Source organism: Anomaloglossus baeobatrachus, chromosome 5, assembly GCF_048569485.1.
Source record: "Anomaloglossus baeobatrachus isolate aAnoBae1 chromosome 5, aAnoBae1.hap1, whole genome shotgun sequence".
Taxonomy (NCBI): domain Eukaryota; kingdom Metazoa; phylum Chordata; class Amphibia; order Anura; family Aromobatidae; genus Anomaloglossus; species Anomaloglossus baeobatrachus.
The window spans coordinates 227,710,824-227,725,162 of record NC_134357.1 but is presented as its reverse complement, the minus strand read 5'-3'; the positions used below and the strand labels follow the sequence as shown (position 1 = coordinate 227,725,162).

The 14,339-nt window shown below is 42.7% G+C and overlaps 1 protein-coding gene across 1 annotated transcript in view; it reads right to left on the bottom strand.

The window, feature by feature from the left end:
- SLC43A1 (solute carrier family 43 member 1) overlaps positions 1-14,339 on the bottom strand; it is a 255,398-nt gene that overhangs the window by 22,722 nt on the left and 218,337 nt on the right. The window contains exon 12 of the mRNA XM_075349143.1: positions 13,732-13,840. Within this exon, the coding sequence (XP_075205258.1) occupies positions 13,732-13,840 (109 nt within the window). The remainder of the gene's footprint in view (positions 1-13,731; positions 13,841-14,339) is intronic.

Below are 14,339 nucleotides of genomic sequence, written 5' to 3'. Positions count from 1 at the left end.
TCTCTCATCTTCCACTTGACAATACCTCATAAATTCTCTATGGGGTTTTGGTCAGGCACATTTGCTGGCCAATCAAGCACAGTGATACTGTGGTTATTAAACCAGGTATTGATACTTTGGCAGTGTGGAAAGGGGCCAAGTGCTTATCGGCAGAGGGAAGCATCAAATGCTCAAAATTTCCTGGTAGAAGGCTGCGCTGACTTTGGTCTTGATAAAACACAGTGGACCTACACCAGCAGATGACAAGGCTCCCCAAACCATCACTGATAGTGGAAACTTCACACTAGGCCTCAAGCAGCTTGGATTGTGTGCCTCTCCACTCTCCCTCCAGACTCTGTGACCTTGATTTCCAAAGGAAATACAAAATTTACTTTCATCTGAAAACAACACCTTGGACCACTGAGTGACAGTACAGTTCTTTTTCTCCTTGGCCCAGGTAAGACGCTTCTGGCATTGTCTATTGGTCATAAGTGGCTTGACAGAAGGAATGAGACACTTGTAGTCCATGTCCATGTATGTGGTGGCTCTTGAAGCACTGACTCCAGCAGCAGTCCACTTCTTGTGAATCTCACCCAAATATTTGAATGGCCTTTTCTAAACAATTTGAAACCATTAAGCTACTCTCTAAAACATAACATTTATTATATTTATATTAAAATACTATAGCAATCAATACAAGATTGGAAAAATTTCCAGATATATCAAAAAACATCAACGTCGTGATTAGTGATAGTTCAGTGAAATCCTAATATAGGTCAGTGGGCAAGGGGTGTACACCACCAGTTGTATTTAATTAGGTATATAGTTATGATAAACTAAGGGGGTCTAAATACTCCCTGATATTAACCCTACCTGGCAACGGAGGTCAATCACACCTTAATTTTTTGGGTGCCCCCCGTTCCTCGGCGGCTATCCCTAATTGCCCCTGTCACTATACTAATAATAATCTTATTAACCCACCACCAGGAAATGTGCTGGAGTGCAGATTCAGTCATATGTCATAATAATTTCAATACACAGGATTATGTCCAAATTTCATGTAAATACTTGAAATTACAATTCTCAGTCTAGAAATTAGCCTGTGCGGCTGTACAACTGAGAACATACATAAATTAATGGGTCTAATCAGAATGATGGACCTATGGTCCCGGTACTTATCCTGCCAGGACTAGCTTGATCGCAGCTTGATCCCGACGCGTTTCCCCCCAACGTCTTGGGGTTCATCAGGGGATATCAGTATATCAAATTATTTTTAATTAATTTGGGCCATCAATCTATAATGAAAAGGGGTAAATATTCCTTAGTTACATCTATGACACTTTGATTAACATATGACCCATAGTGAATTGCACATACCTCCTCATCATATCAATCCATGTATCAGGAATTCTGTATAGTCCTCATATGGTTCAGTCAGAGTTCTATTGGAGTTTTGTAACCCCCCAACATCTGATATTCAATATAGATAGTATAAGCGCCCCCAGCAGCAATACTCTAGAGGACTCTGCAGCTAGTGAGTGCCTGCAATGGCAACGTTTCACTGCTGTATCCAATCCATATGTCTGGTGCGCGTGCTAGATTAGTGTATATATAAGGGTAATGCTCCCCTCCCCCAAAACCACAGGCAACTCTGCCATTTCCGTTTTTCAATTTCCCGCCCGTGGGCGGTGTTATTGTGACAGATAGTATCAATCGATCATTGGGCGGCCAGACCATGTGGTCCATAGCAACCCATGTGGGACGCTTCTTAGTACCGCCTCCTCATTCATTATGATGAGTACAGCAGGGAAAGTCCACGTTGCTTATCCGGTTACACGCCCACCCAGAAATTCATTGGGCGGCCAGACCATGTGGTCCGTAACGACCCACGTGGGGCGCTTCTAATTACCGCCTCCTCATTCATTAGGATGAGTGCGGCCAAGAGGTCTACACTTGGTTTTCCCGGTTATACGCCCACCCGATCGTTCATTGGGCGGCCAGACCATGTGGTCCGTAGCGACCCACGTGGGACGCTTCTTAGTACCGCCTCATCATTCATTGTGAGGTGTGCAGCAAGAAAAGTCTGCACTTCCTACAGAGTACTACTGCGTTCCACCCGCCCAGTGAATAAACTTTCTCTATAGGCGGCGGAAATGCTATGTGCTGCAGAAAGTCTGACAGCATAGAAGCTGCGTTCCACCTGATAGTTCTCAGAAATGCTCAGGACTATGTAAAGATTCCTCAGTCGGTCGATTTTGTTATTAGTTGTGATGATACATTAAATAGATCTCAATAGTAACCATTATTATCATCAGATTGTCCCATCAGAGCACAATTAATATAATTTCCATACTGTCACATCTGTTTTTTCCACAGATACCATAATATTGGGGTATTATATGAAAAAGGCCATGTAAACCAGCCCTATATTAATTGATTGATAACATCCTTCATCCTTTATTATTGTTTTATATAGGAAAGGGGGGGTGTGGGGGGGGGGGGGGGGTTGGGGGGCCTTATTTTTGCAATTAATCACATAATGTACTACGAATTCCAAATTCTGGGTCCTTATGCTGTATAGATCTCCTATATGGAGGATGAGGGGAGTGCAATTCAATACGTTATCTACATTTTATCTCATATCAGAAATGAAATTAACACCCTTCTCCCAGGTGTTATGCTGGAATTTTTTAGTCTATAATCCAATATATCGGGGTTTTTTTTGATAGGATGAAAAAAGAGGCCCTTCTTAGATAAAACTGGCAAAACTGAGAATTTCATTCAGACCTCTAGGATTAAGTGTATCAAGCAGATAGGTCCATTTTGCCTCCCGCTGCAGGATTCTTTTATCCCAGTTACCCTTCCTTGGAGATTTCGATATAACCTCAATAACCTGAAACTGGATGGATTTCGGGTTTCCCTGGTGGCATTGTATCACATGTCTGGCAATAGGTGTATCTCGCCTGTGTAATATGTCACCCAGGTGTTCTCCTATCCTTATACGAAGCTGGCGTTTCGTCTTGCCAATATAGCTCAATGGGCACGAGCATGTACATCTATAGACAACTCCCTCTGTCCGACAGTTGGCAAAACTATTGATAAAAAATCTTCTGCCTGTAGTCAGATTAACAAAGGTTTTTGTCTGGTCAATGTATGGGCAATAGCTGCAAGAGCCGCATCTAAATGTGCCAATCGGTCTACGATCCAGCCAGGTTCCCTCCCCTCTTTTTTGCTCAAAATGGCTGTGGACCACCATATCTTTAATAGTCCTCCCCCTTCTATAGGTTACGCTTGGGTAAGAGGTGATAAAGTCCTTTAGATCAGGGTCTGCCTGTAGAATACCCCAATGACGTCTCAGAATACTGATAACTCTATGATTCTGGTCGTCATATGAACCAATAAGTCTTGTAATCGATTCAGTGGCTGGTCTCACACGTGGGGTCAATAGGTCTCTCCTGTTGGTGTCTCGTGCCGATCTAAAGGCCGTTTTAATGACATGGGAAGGATAACCTCTTGCTGTGAACCGGTCGCCCAATTGCTGTGCTTGTTTATTAAACTCACTTAGGGATGAACAGTTCCTTCTAACACGAAGGAACTGCCCCTTTGGTATTCCCTTGAGTAGTGGTAAGGGATGGTGACTCTCCCACCTTAAAAGACTATTAGTAGCTGTTGGTTTGCGGTACACACTCGTGCCCAAAGTACCATCTTCATATTTGTAAATTATTGTATCAAGAAAGGTCAAACTGTCCCCTCCTATCTCATACGTGAATCTTAGGCCTAGCTGATTGATGTTAAGTTCAGTAACAAACTCCTGAAACGTTCCTGCATCCCCCGTCCAGAGGACGAGGATGTCATCAATGTAACGACCCCAGAATATAATCTGGGGTCCCCATATGACATCCCTGTCCCCAAAGACCACCCTATCCTCCCACCAACCCAGGAACATGTTGGCATAGATGGGGGCACAAGGGCTCCCCATCGCGGTGCCCCTGAGCTGGTGGTAGAATCGGTTATTGAAAAGGAAATAGTTTCGGGTAAGTACAAATGTGAGAAGTTGGATCACAAATGCGTTGTGTTCCCTGAATTGATTCCCTCTCGCATCCAGATAAAATTGTACCGCCTCTAGTCCCTTGTCATGTGGAATGCAGCTATACAGCTGCTCCACATCAATGGATGCCAGAATGGTATTGGCATCTAGTTGTATTCCATCCAGTTTACACAGTAAGTCTGTGGTATCTCTAATATAGGATGGTTGTGTTGTGACAAAGGGGCGAAGTACTTTATCCAGATATATGCCTGGGTTCTGTCCCAATGCGTCTACACCCGAAACAATTGGTCGTCCCTTAAGGGGGTGAAGGCCTTTATGGACCTTAGGGGTAGAATAGAACGTAGCTATAGTCGGAAATTGATTGTTAAGAAAGTTGTATTCATCCCTAGAAATCAGGGATTTATCCAGGGCTTTTGATGTCATGCTTTCAAGTTCTAACATGAATTCCCTAGTGGGGTCCGACGTGAGGACAGCATAGGTGTCTCTATCCGCTAGTATTCTCATACACATTTTCACATAGTCTGGTGTGTCCATAATTATAACGTTGCCCCCTTTATCTGAGGGCTTTATGGTTATCAATTGATTTTTTTCCAGGTTAGAGAGGGCTTCCCTCTCACAAGGTGTCAGGTTGGGTTCACAGTTAGATATTTTTGGTTTGATGTTCCTAATTTCATCTGCCACTAATTTTGAAAAGATATCTAAACTGTTACAGTCCGTAACGGGTGGCATCTTTTTACTTTTTAATTTTAAATCAGTGAATGGACCTACACCTATTGAATTATTGTCACCTTCCGACAGACCCGCCAAAAGTCTTACGTCCTCCAATGATTCCAAAGGGATTCCTAATTTACGGCATTCAGCCAAATCATTCAATCTAAAAAACCTCCTCCATCTAAGCTTCCTTAGAAAGAGTTCAATGTCCTTAATCCAGGTAAAAGAATCAAAATGCGTGGTTGGTACAAAAGATAGGCCTCTATTCAGTACCATCTCTTCGGTTTTTGATAACCTGTAAGTGGACAAGTTATAAATCTGATGTCCCTCTTTTGCAGATGTTTTTACCACTTCCTCACATTTCTGGGATATCTTTCCCTGAATGTATAAGGGTCTCGCATCCCTAAAAAAGAGGACGGTGCTGGTGCTTGGGGTTGAGCTGAGGGGGTATAGGAAGAGGGTCCATAAGAGGGTAAGGGTACTGATGATTGACCAGATCCTCCCGCAGCCTGATAATCTGGGGGTCCCTGATGGTCCCTGCTTCCCAATTGTTCCCATCGTCTTCTACCCCCTCTCTGTCTTTCCCCCCTATTTTTATTAGCCCTTGGTCTGGGGTCCCTTGGTCTGTTTACCGTATCAGAAATGTCAGAAGATGAAATATCCCCTGTCCCTTCCTGACAATTAAAGGCTCGCTTGTGTTTGAAATCCTCGAGGTCTCTAATAAACCGCTTATGTTTGCGATTTTTTATATTCTGCTGATATTTATCTATGGTGGCCTGTAATGTCAGTTCTTTTGTCTGAAACTCAGGGTCCCCTTTAAATTTTAGGGCCTCTTCTCTGATTGTATGTAAATTCTTCTGAGTTGTTTCCAGTGTACACCTCTCCTCCTCCAACAGTATATTCATGAATCTCAGAGATGAGGCCAAAGACTCTTCTTCCCACCTCTTAATGAGTTGCGGTGTTCTGGTTCTTTCGGCTGGTATAATATTAACCCTGAGGCCCCTGGGTACAATGTTGTGTTTAATATAATGCTCCAGTGACTGGACCTCCCACCAAGATTTTGTGTTGTTAATGTAGGCCGTTTGTAATTCCAAAAATACTGATTTAAGATTCGGTTTGCCAGTCGTTGTGATTTCTAGGGCTTTATCTGAGAAAACCTCCTCAGCATCACTAAGCCACCTATTCGTGTTTAATGGCCCCGATAGGAAGCCAGCCATATTATCGTAAACCAATTTCAATTAATAATTTAGAGGATCAATTTGAAACCATTAAGCTACTCTCTAAAACATAACATTTATTATATTTATATTAAAATACTATAGCAATCAATACAAGATTGGAAAAATTTCCAGATATATCAAAAAACATCAACGTCGTGATTAGTGATAGTTCAGTGAAATCCTAATATAGGTCAGTGGGCAAGGGGTGTACACCACCAGTTGTATTTAATTAGGTATATAGTTATGATAAACTAAGGGGGTCTAAATACTCCCTGATATTAACCCTACCTGGCAACGGAGGTCAATCACACCTTAATTTTTTGGGTGCCCCCCGTTCCTCGGCGGCTATCCCTAATTGCCCCTGTCACTATACTAATAATAATCTTATTAACCCACCACCAGGAAATGTGCTGGAGTGCAGATTCAGTCATATGTCATAATAATTTCAATACACAGGATTATGTCCAAATTTCATGTAAATACTTGAAATTACAATTCTCAGTCTAGAAATTAGCCTGTGCGGCTGTACAACTGAGAACATACATAAATTAATGGGTCTAATCAGAATGATGGACCTATGGTCCCGGTACTTATCCTGCCAGGACTAGCTTGATCGCAGCTTGATCCCGACGCGTTTCCCCCCAACGTCTTGGGGTTCATCAGGGGATATCAGTATATCAAATTATTTTTAATTAATTTGGGCCATCAATCTATAATGAAAAGGGGTAAATATTCCTTAGTTACATCTATGACACTTTGATTAACATATGACCCATAGTGAATTGCACATACCTCCTCATCATATCAATCCATGTATCAGGAATTCTGTATAGTCCTCATATGGTTCAGTCAGAGTTCTATTGGAGTTTTGTAACCCCCCAACATCTGATATTCAATATAGATAGTATAAGCGCCCCCAGCAGCAATACTCTAGAGGACTCTGCAGCTAGTGAGTGCCTGCAATGGCAACGTTTCACTGCTGTATCCAATCCATATGTCTGGTGCGCGTGCTAGATTAGTGTATATATAAGGGTAATGCTCCCCTCCCCCAAAACCACAGGCAACTCTGCCATTTCCGTTTTTCAATTTCCCGCCCGTGGGCGGTGTTATTGTGACAGATAGTATCAATCGATCATTGGGCGGCCAGACCATGTGGTCCATAGCAACCCATGTGGGACGCTTCTTAGTACCGCCTCCTCATTCATTATGATGAGTACAGCAGGGAAAGTCCACGTTGCTTATCCGGTTACACGCCCACCCAGAAATTCATTGGGCGGCCAGACCATGTGGTCCGTAACGACCCACGTGGGGCGCTTCTAATTACCGCCTCCTCATTCATTAGGATGAGTGCGGCCAAGAGGTCTACACTTGGTTTTCCCGGTTATACGCCCACCCGATCGTTCATTGGGCGGCCAGACCATGTGGTCCGTAGCGACCCACGTGGGACGCTTCTTAGTACCGCCTCATCATTCATTGTGAGGTGTGCAGCAAGAAAAGTCTGCACTTCCTACAGAGTACTACTGCGTTCCACCCGCCCAGTGAATAAACTTTCTCTATAGGCGGCGGAAATGCTATGTGCTGCAGAAAGTCTGACAGCATAGAAGCTGCGTTCCACCTGATAGTTCTCAGAAATGCTCAGGACTATGTAAAGATTCCTCAGTCGGTCGATTTTGTTATTAGTTGTGATGATACATTAAATAGATCTCAATAGTAACCATTATTATCATCAGATTGTCCCATCAGAGCACAATTAATATAATTTCCATACTGTCACATCTGTTTTTTCCACAGATACCATAATATTGGGGTATTATATGAAAAAGGCCATGTAAACCAGCCCTATATTAATTGATTGATAACATCCTTCATCCTTTATTATTGTTTTATATAGGAAAGGGGGGTGTGGGGGGGGGGGGGGCCTTATTTTTGCAATTAATCACATAATGTACTACGAATTCCAAATTCTGGGTCCTTATGCTGTATAGATCTCCTATATGGAGGATGAGGGGAGTGCAATTCAATACGTTATCTACATTTTATCTCATATCAGAAATGAAATTAACACCCTTCTCCCAGGTGTTATGCTGGAATTTTTTAGTCTATAATCCAATATATCGGGGTTTTTTTTGATAGGATGAAAAAAGAGGCCCTTCTTAGATAAAACTGGCAAAACTGAGAATTTCATTCAGACCTCTAGGATTAAGTGTATCAAGCAGATAGGTCCATTTTGCCTCCCGCTGCAGGATTCTTTTATCCCAGTTACCCTTCCTTGGAGATTTCGATATAACCTCAATAACCTGAAACTGGATGGATTTCGGGTTTCCCTGGTGGCATTGTATCACATGTCTGGCAATAGGTGTATCTCGCCTGTGTAATATGTCACCCAGGTGTTCTCCTATCCTTATACGAAGCTGGCGTTTCGTCTTGCCAATATAGCTCAATGGGCACGAGCATGTACATCTATAGACAACTCCCTCTGTCCGACAGTTGGCAAATAGCTGCAAGAGCCGCATCTAAATGTGCCAATCGGTCTACGATCCACAGCCATTTTGAGCAAAAAAGAGGGGAGGGAACCTGGCTGGATCGTAGACCGATTGGCACATTTAGATGCGGCTCTTGCAGCTATTGCCCATACATTGACCAGACAAAAACCTTTGTTAATCTGACTACAGGCAGAAGATTTTTTATCAATAGTTTTGCCAACTGTCGGACAGAGGGAGTTGTCTATAGATGTACATGCTCGTGCCCATTGAGCTATATTGGCAAGACGAAACGCCAGCTTCGTATAAGGATAGGAGAACACCTGGGTGACATATTACACAGGCGAGATACACCTATTGCCAGACATGTGATACAATGCCACCAGGGAAACCCGAAATCCATCCAGTTTCAGGTTATTGAGGTTATATCGAAATCTCCAAGGAAGGGTAACTGGGATAAAAGAATCCTGCAGCGGGAGGCAAAATGGACCTATCTGCTTGATACACTTAATCCTAGAGGTCTGAATGAAATTCTCAGTTTTGCCAGTTTTATCTAAGAAGGGCCTCTTTTTTCATCCTATCAAAAAAAACCCCGATATATTGGATTATAGACTAAAAAATTCCAGCATAACACCTGGGAGAAGGGTGTTAATTTCATTTCTGATATGAGATAAAATGTAGATAACGTATTGAATTGCACTCCCCTCATCCTCCATATAGGAGATCTATACAGCATAAGGACCCAGAATTTGGAATTCGTAGTACATTATGTGATTAATTGCAAAAATAAGGCCCCCCCCCCCCCCCCCCCCCCACACCCCCCTTTCCTATATAAAACAATAATAAAGGATGAAGGATGTTATCAATCAATTAATATAGGGCTGGTTTACATGGCCTTTTTCATATAATACCCCAATATTATGGTATCTGTGGAAAAAACAGATGTGACAGTATGGAAATTATATTAATTGTGCTCTGATGGGACAATCTGATGATAATAATGGTTACTATTGAGATCTATTTAATGTATCATCACAACTAATAACAAAATCGACCGACTGAGGAATCTTTACATAGTCCTGAGCATTTCTGAGAACTATCAGGTGGAACGCAGCTTCTATGCTGTCAGACTTTCTGCAGCACATAGCATTTCCGCCGCCTATAGAGAAAGTTTATTCACTGGGCGGGTGGAACGCAGTAGTACTCTGTAGGAAGTGCAGACTTTTCTTGCTGCACACCTCACAATGAATGATGAGGCGGTACTAAGAAGCGTCCCACGTGGGTCGCTACGGACCACATGGTCTGGCCGCCCAATGAACGATCGGGTGGGCGTATAACCGGGAAAACCAAGTGTAGACCTCTTGGCCGCACTCATCCTAATGAATGAGGAGGCGGTAATTAGAAGCGCCCCACGTGGGTCGTTACGGACCACATGGTCTGGCCGCCCAATGAATTTCTGGGTGGGCGTGTAACCGGATAAGCAACGTGGACTTTCCCTGCTGTACTCATCATAATGAATGAGGAGGCGGTACTAAGAAGCGTCCCACATGGGTTGCTATGGACCACATGGTCTGGCCGCCCAATGATCGATTGATACTGTCACAATAACACCGCCCACGGGCGGGAAATTGAAAAACGGAAATGGCAGAGTTGCCTGTGGTTTTGGGGGAGGGGAGCATTACCCTTATATATACACTAATCTAGCACGCGCACCAGACATATGGATTGGATACAGCAGTGAAACGTTGCCATTGCAGGCACTCACTAGCTGCAGAGTCCTCTAGAGTATTGCTGCTGGGGGCGCTTATACTATCTATATTGAATATCAGATGTTGGGGGGTTACAAAACTCCAATAGAACTCTGACTGAACCATATGAGGACTATACAGAATTCCTGATACATGGATTGATATGATGAGGAGGTATGTGCAATTCACTATGGGTCATATGTTAATCAAAGTGTCATAGATGTAACTAAGGAATATTTACCCCTTTTCATTATAGATTGATGGCCCAAATTAATTAAAAATAATTTGATATACTGATATCCCCTGATGAACCCCAAGACGTTGGGGGGAAACGCGTCGGGATCAAGCTGCGATCAAGCTAGTCCTGGCAGGATAAGTACCGGGACCATAGGTCCATCATTCTGATTAGACCCATTAATTTATGTATGTTCTCAGTTGTACAGCCGCACAGGCTAATTTCTAGACTGAGAATTGTAATTTCAAGTATTTACATGAAATTTGGACATAATCCTGTGTATTGAAATTATTATGACATATGACTGAATCTGCACTCCAGCACATTTCCTGGTGGTGGGTTAATAAGATTATTATTAGTATAGTGACAGGGGCAATTAGGGATAGCCGCCGAGGAACGGGGGGCACCCAAAAAATTAAGGTGTGATTGACCTCCGTTGCCAGGTAGGGTTAATATCAGGGAGTATTTAGACCCCCTTAGTTTATCATAACTATATACCTAATTAAATACAACTGGTGGTGTACACCCCTTGCCCACTGACCTATATTAGGATTTCACTGAACTATCACTAATCACGACGTTGATGTTTTTTGATATATCTGGAAATTTTTCCAATCTTGTATTGATTGCTATAGTATTTTAATATAAATATAATAAATGTTATGTTTTAGAGAGTAGCTTAATGGTTTCAAATTGATCCTCTAAATTATTAATTGAAATTGCTTTTCTAAACAATGGAAGGCTGCAGTTATCCTGGTTGCTTGTGCACCTTTTTCTACCACACTTTTCCTTCCACTCAACTATCAATTAATATGTTTGGATAAAGCACTCTTTGAACAGCCACCTTCTCTAGCAATGACATTTTGTGGCTTACCCTCTTTGTGGAGTGTGTCAATGACTGCCTTCTGGACATCTGTCAAGTCAGCAGTCTTTCCCATGATTGTGTAGCCTACTAAATAAGACTAAAGGCCCAGTCACACTAAACAACATCGCTAGCAACATCGCTGCTAACGAACAACTTTTGTGACATAACAGCGATGTTGCTAGTGATGTTGCAGTGTGTGACATCCAGCAACAACCCGGCCCCTGCTGTGAGGTCGTTGGTTGTTGCTGAATGTCCTGGGCCATTTTTTAGTTGTTGCGCTCCTGCTGTGAAGCACACATCGCTGTGTGTGACAGCAACAGAGCAACAACTAAATGTGCAGGGAGCAGGAGCCGGCTTCTGCGGACTTTGGTAACCACGGTAAACATCGGGTAACCAAGAAGCCCTTACCTTCGTTACCCGATATTTACCTTTGTTACCAGCCTCCGCCGCTCTCGCTGTCAGTGCCGGCTCCTTCTCTCTGCACATGTAGCTGCAGTACACATCGGGTAATTAACCCCATGTGTACTGTAGCCAGGAGAGCAGGGAGCTAGCGCTAAGCAGTGTGCGCGGCTCCCTGCTCTCTGCACATGTAGCTGCAGTACACATGGGGTAATTAACCCCATGTGTACTGTAGCTAGGAGAGCAGGGAGCCAGCGCTAAGCGGTGTGCGCTGGTAACCAAGGTAAATATTGGGTTGGTTACCCGATATTTACCTTAGTTACCAAGCGCAGCATCGCTTCCACGCGGCGCTGCTGGCTGGGGGCTGGTCACTGGTTGCTGGTGAGCTCACCAGCAACTCGTGTAGCCACGCTCCAGCGATCCCTGCCAGGTCAGGTTGCTGGTGGGATTGCTGGAGCGTCGCAGTGTGACATCTCACTAGCAACCTCCTAGCAACTTACCAGCGATCCCTATCAGGTTGGATCGTTGTTGGGATCGCTGCTAAGTTGTTTAGTGTGACTGGGCCTTTAGGGACCATTTTAAACGCTTAAGAATCCTTTGCAGGTGTTTTGTGGTAATTATTTTAATTTTCTGAGATAATGACTTTTGTGTTTTCATTGGTTATAAGCCATAATCATCAACATTAAAAGAAATAAAAACTTGAAATAGATCACTCTGTTGGTAATGACTCTGTACAATATACACATTTCCCTTTTTATATTGAATTACTGAAATAAATTAACTTTTTAATGATATTCTAATTCATTGAGATGCACTAGTAAATTAACACATTAATACAGATATGAAGATTTAATTTAGTATGTTTTTGTTGGATATAGCCTGCATTTCTCCTTTCCGGTGTACTGGGTGTAAGGCCGGGGCCACACGAGCGTATAGCATTTGATGCGAGAACATTGGATGCGAAATGCTAATGACCTCTCAGCTCTCGCTCTGCTGTGAGCGTGAGCCGAGTATCAAGCAATTGTGATCCGATCCTGCGATCGGATGACAGCTGCAGAACAGAGGGAGGGAGATGCAGAAGACAGGGAGGGATTAATCTCTCCATCTCCTCCATTGTCAGCGGATGCGTATATTGCACTGCACTAGGATCTCATCCGAGTGCAGTGTCTGATGTTTCACTCGCACCCATAGACTTGTATGGGTGCGAGTGAATACGGCTGTCACATACACTCGCAGCATGCTGTGATTGCTTTCTCTGTGTGATTCCACCAGAGAAAAAAAATTGTAGATGGGAAATGCATGGTAGAGTAACATTGGTCTGAGTGACATTTGATTTTTTTTTATCATAGTCCACTGTCCGAGGCCTAGGCCTAATTCTCAGTATCTGTATTATCCTGTTTATATACACTGCACAGTACCATGTTTCCTGTCCTGTTTACTTAGTGTAATTCTCAGTATCTGTATTATTCTGTAAACTGTATATACACTGCACAGTACCACCTCGCCTGTCCTGCATACTGGGTGTAATGAAACTGCTGAAACTCTGTGACGAGCGTGAGCCGAGTATCATTTTACTGCGCTGAGTGTCTCGCATGTGAGATTGCCTGTATTGCCTGTCTTTGCGTATATTGGACCGCCATCCGATGACATCCAAGTGTCGTCTGACAGATTTATATAGGTACACGTGATCCGATATACATTGCCAATTGCAGCATGCAGCATTTGTTTTTTCTTTTGCCTAATTGGCATGAGGAAAAACAAACAATGAGCACTGCTCCATAGTATAACATGGGGCCAAGTCCCGATAAAATATCAGATAGCATTCGTCTGTGTTATACTGTAGTGTGAGTGAACCCTAACACTCAGTGTACAGGACAGGCACTGTGCAGTATCCTTATTCTGTATACAAAACCAATTGATGGACACTTCTCAGAAAATGATTTATTAGTTTAGATTAGGAATTTTTACAATTTAATTCTATGCCCTATGACAGAAAAACAGATTTTAACTTGAACTATAATAATTATGACAATTTTGATCACTTACTTGTAATGGGAGATTGTTAATCAAACACGTAACTCCAAATATAATAAGTATTATGTTTGTGAAAACAAATGCTCTGGTAGCATTGGTGAGTTTCTGCACAGTCTTAGACCTAAACAACAACAACAACAACAATAAAAGTTAAAACATGAGGGGAGCATGTAATAAGAAAGTGATTTTACAATATATGATAGAAATTGGGAAACTTTGTTTGAGATTGGATAGTGTTAGGTTAGGGTGACACAACAGTATAAAAGAATGGTTCAATTTTCATCCAGAGATATGGTACGATTTTTTTCTCACATGTCATTATATAACCTGCTATGGGGTAGAAAAGGCATGGGAAGCGTGGTTTAGACTTACCACTACATTACAAATGACACTGCTGTGACCATCTTGGATGTAGAATGAATGGAACACTGATCTCATCAGAGGAGGTAAATGGAAGGTATCAGGTAGGGTAAATTTACAAGGTAAAAGAGAAAAGGAGAGTGACTTTCCTATCCCAGGGTGGAGGGTCAATTTATTCATACTGTTGTGCCTATAGGTAAGAAGTATAAGCCACAATAAGTAAATCCTACATGGCTTACACCTACTGTTAGAAGGTCATT